At 29.1% G+C, this 3,001-nt stretch overlaps 1 protein-coding gene across 1 annotated transcript; it reads left to right on the forward strand.

Moving 5' to 3' along the window:
* Positions 1–1,847: 1,847 nt before the first annotated feature.
* LOC111413960 (Dynein axonemal assembly factor 6) lies at positions 1,848–2,755 on the forward strand. Its single transcript, XM_023045107.2, has 3 exons — positions 1,848–2,018; positions 2,092–2,309; positions 2,356–2,755. The coding sequence occupies exons 1-3, from the start codon at positions 1,910–1,912 to the stop codon at positions 2,611–2,613; spliced, it is 585 nt and encodes a 194-aa protein (XP_022900875.2). The 5' UTR covers positions 1,848–1,909; the 3' UTR covers positions 2,614–2,755.
* The last annotated feature ends 246 nt before the right edge of the window (positions 2,756–3,001 follow it).

Consider the following 3,001-nt stretch of genomic DNA (forward strand, 5'->3'; position numbering starts at 1 on the left):
GTAATTTAAATTATGAGTTTGTTCAATGAATTTAATGGAGTTATTAATCGAAAATTTAGGTTTGAAATCTATAGTTTTGAAAATCTTTAATAAAAAACTTAAAATTTTTTCTGTAGGCGAGTTATTAAATGAAGTAATGGGTCGAATGGGCATGTTTTCCTTATGAAGTTTGGGAAGCGAATACAACCTAGGTATAGTAGGGTTCATGTGAATAAAAAATGAACTGTTGAAAAATTTTTGGTTCTGTAGAAAAGGTGTGTATTCGATCAGAGTCTCCTTACATTGGTTTATTATTTCTCTGATTTTTATATTTTTAAATTTTTATATTTTCATTTTCTTTAGATTCCACACTTTTTAACGTCGCCATTTTTCATCTTTTATCTTCATTTTGTGTATCCATCAGATAACAAAATGCTTTATTCTTTTCCGATTTCCAGTCTACATCTATTATAGCTTCATTGACTGTAAGTATTTTTCAAATTATTTATGATTTATGAGTTTTTCACTTTTCCTCGTCTTCCTCGTGGTTAGATCTTTTTATATGATGTTCTTATCGAGTGTTTCTTGCCTTAAAATCTAGATTTCGTTTAAAAATGTCGCTGATGATGGGGTAACCCGAAACTAGTACGACTTTATATAAATAAATGCACGTTAGAAGTTTTTACATGGTTTTATTTACTTAGGAAATTGTTTAAAATAAGTGGTTACCATAGTTACTTATGGCTACTGCTATTTTTATCATATCATTCAAATATGAACTAATTAAAAATTTAAAATCTACATCGAAATGTCGCAAAAAATTTAAATCTTCAAACCCGTTTCAGGGATTTTTCCATAAACCTTACTTTACGGACCCACTGTATATCCGAAAATTCGAAGTGTTCGTCTTTTACAATATTTGCAAAGGACTGTTATGTGATAAAACGTTAGGAATTTTATTAACGATATTGGTTTAATCGCGAATTTCAGTAAAACCAAAGTTTTTAGGAATAAACTTTAAACTAATTGATTTTTTATTCTAACGATTGTTACAAATGCGGCAGACAAAACTAACTTAATCTTACAACGACATTGAGAAGCTTTTGTAATAATCGGTTATCTAATTCCTTAATCCTAACATCCTTCTCTAATGGGATCCCCGGTGGTGCAACATTCCTCCTTTAATTCCAGGACTTCAGCATAGGTGATGCTCCATAAAAATGATTTTTCAAAATAATCTTTAATTTTTGAGATATTAATTTTTAAACGTAATGAGGCATTTTCTTATTTTTCGGGATCAACAATCATTTTGAACCATTTTAAAAAAATCATAATACATCAAGATTTCAATAAATCAGAATGAAAAAGTTTATTTTATTTTCTAGCGTGAACAATTATCTCAAAATTTCAATAAATCATTATAAAATTATTAGTATATCTGATTCGAATTATAAGCTTTCTAACGAATGAAGCGATTTTTCAAAACACGTTTTAATTCTTGAGATATTAATTTTTAAACATAATAAGACTTTTATTATTTTAGGAATATACTCTGATATTCTGTAAAATTTTTAAAAATGTTTTTATTCCTTTGAAATTGATACCACTTCTTGGTTAGCTTTAAAAATTCTTGGAGAATGTTACTAAATCGCTAAATATAGTTGGAAACCCCAAAACATCCTCGAGAATGTTTAAAAATCCATCGAAAGAAAAGTTTACACCTTTATTGTATGGTACTATTGAAAAAAATTAGTTTTTATTATTCCAAAGTTTAAACTAAAAACTACTCGACCAATCATCCTGAAATTTTTTACACATATAAATAGTAATGTCGTTTTAAAAATATGTAGCCAACTATCATTCTCAACGCCGTGGTTACAAGATTTGTTTTGAAATCGATTTGGAAAAGTTTGATCAATAAACTACAAAAATGTCAGAGTTTAGCTCCTTTGACATATTAAAATTAGCCGATCTTCTCCGGCCACCAAAAGATGATAATTCCGATGATGAGGATCAAATTCCAAAACCATCCGTACAAAGTAAGTCGAAAGATTATTTGATCGTTTGATATTATTTCCTTCAAACCACTTTAATTTTGATCTTATGACCCAGCAATCGATGCCACAAACTTAAACGAACTTGAATCTGATAAAACTACAAAAACCGACAATGAAAATAATGCCGAAAGCGAAGAAGACAGTGATCCCGAGGAGATGGCTAGGAAATATATGGAAAAGGAATGCCCTCAAGCCACAATCGATTGGAAAAAATCTCCTCAATGGGACGTATCTTATCGACAACAAGTAACACCTACAGATGTTTTTTTGCAGGTAAAAATTGGTTCTTTATGTTATTTTTTTAAAAGAAAAATTATAGATGGGTGGAAAAACACCAGCGACTTCAAGTTGCGAAGAGATGATTTTAAGCGTACATCTTCCAGGCGAAAAAAGACAAAATGTTGATGTTAAAATTACAAAGGAACGATTAAATTTAATTTCACCCAATTTTAAATTGGACATTCCGCTACCGCATCCTGTTGATCCACAAAAAGGGAATGCCCAATTCGATTCTGAATCGGAAAAATTAATTCTAACTTTATTTTTAGATAGAGAATTCGATTTTGTTAACTTTTAATTTCATTTTAGATTTCGTATTATTTTTTATTTCTAATAATTTTTTATTTATTAAATTTACTATTTGTTTTGTGAGTAAATGCTTACGGTAGTTTATTGAAAGTAAATTACACTTAATAAATATAACAAATTTTACAAAAGTATTTATATTTACCTTTATATTTTTACGATAGCGGAAGTGTGATTGTAAAATAAAAACCCTGAACTCCATATAAGGAGTAATAATTTTGAAAATTCACACACACAGGGTTATAGATTGAAATCGTCGCCTTGTAAAACGACGACGCCGTTGTAAAAACAATTTCGAGGAAGTAAATCACTTTATAGTTATAAAAGAATCCTTGACACTGGATGGCTGTAAGCAAATATATTTTCATCAGCGTCGTACA

Source organism: Onthophagus taurus, chromosome 6 (genome assembly GCF_036711975.1).
Source record: "Onthophagus taurus isolate NC chromosome 6, IU_Otau_3.0, whole genome shotgun sequence".
Classification (NCBI taxonomy): Eukaryota; Metazoa; Arthropoda; class Insecta; order Coleoptera; family Scarabaeidae; genus Onthophagus; species Onthophagus taurus.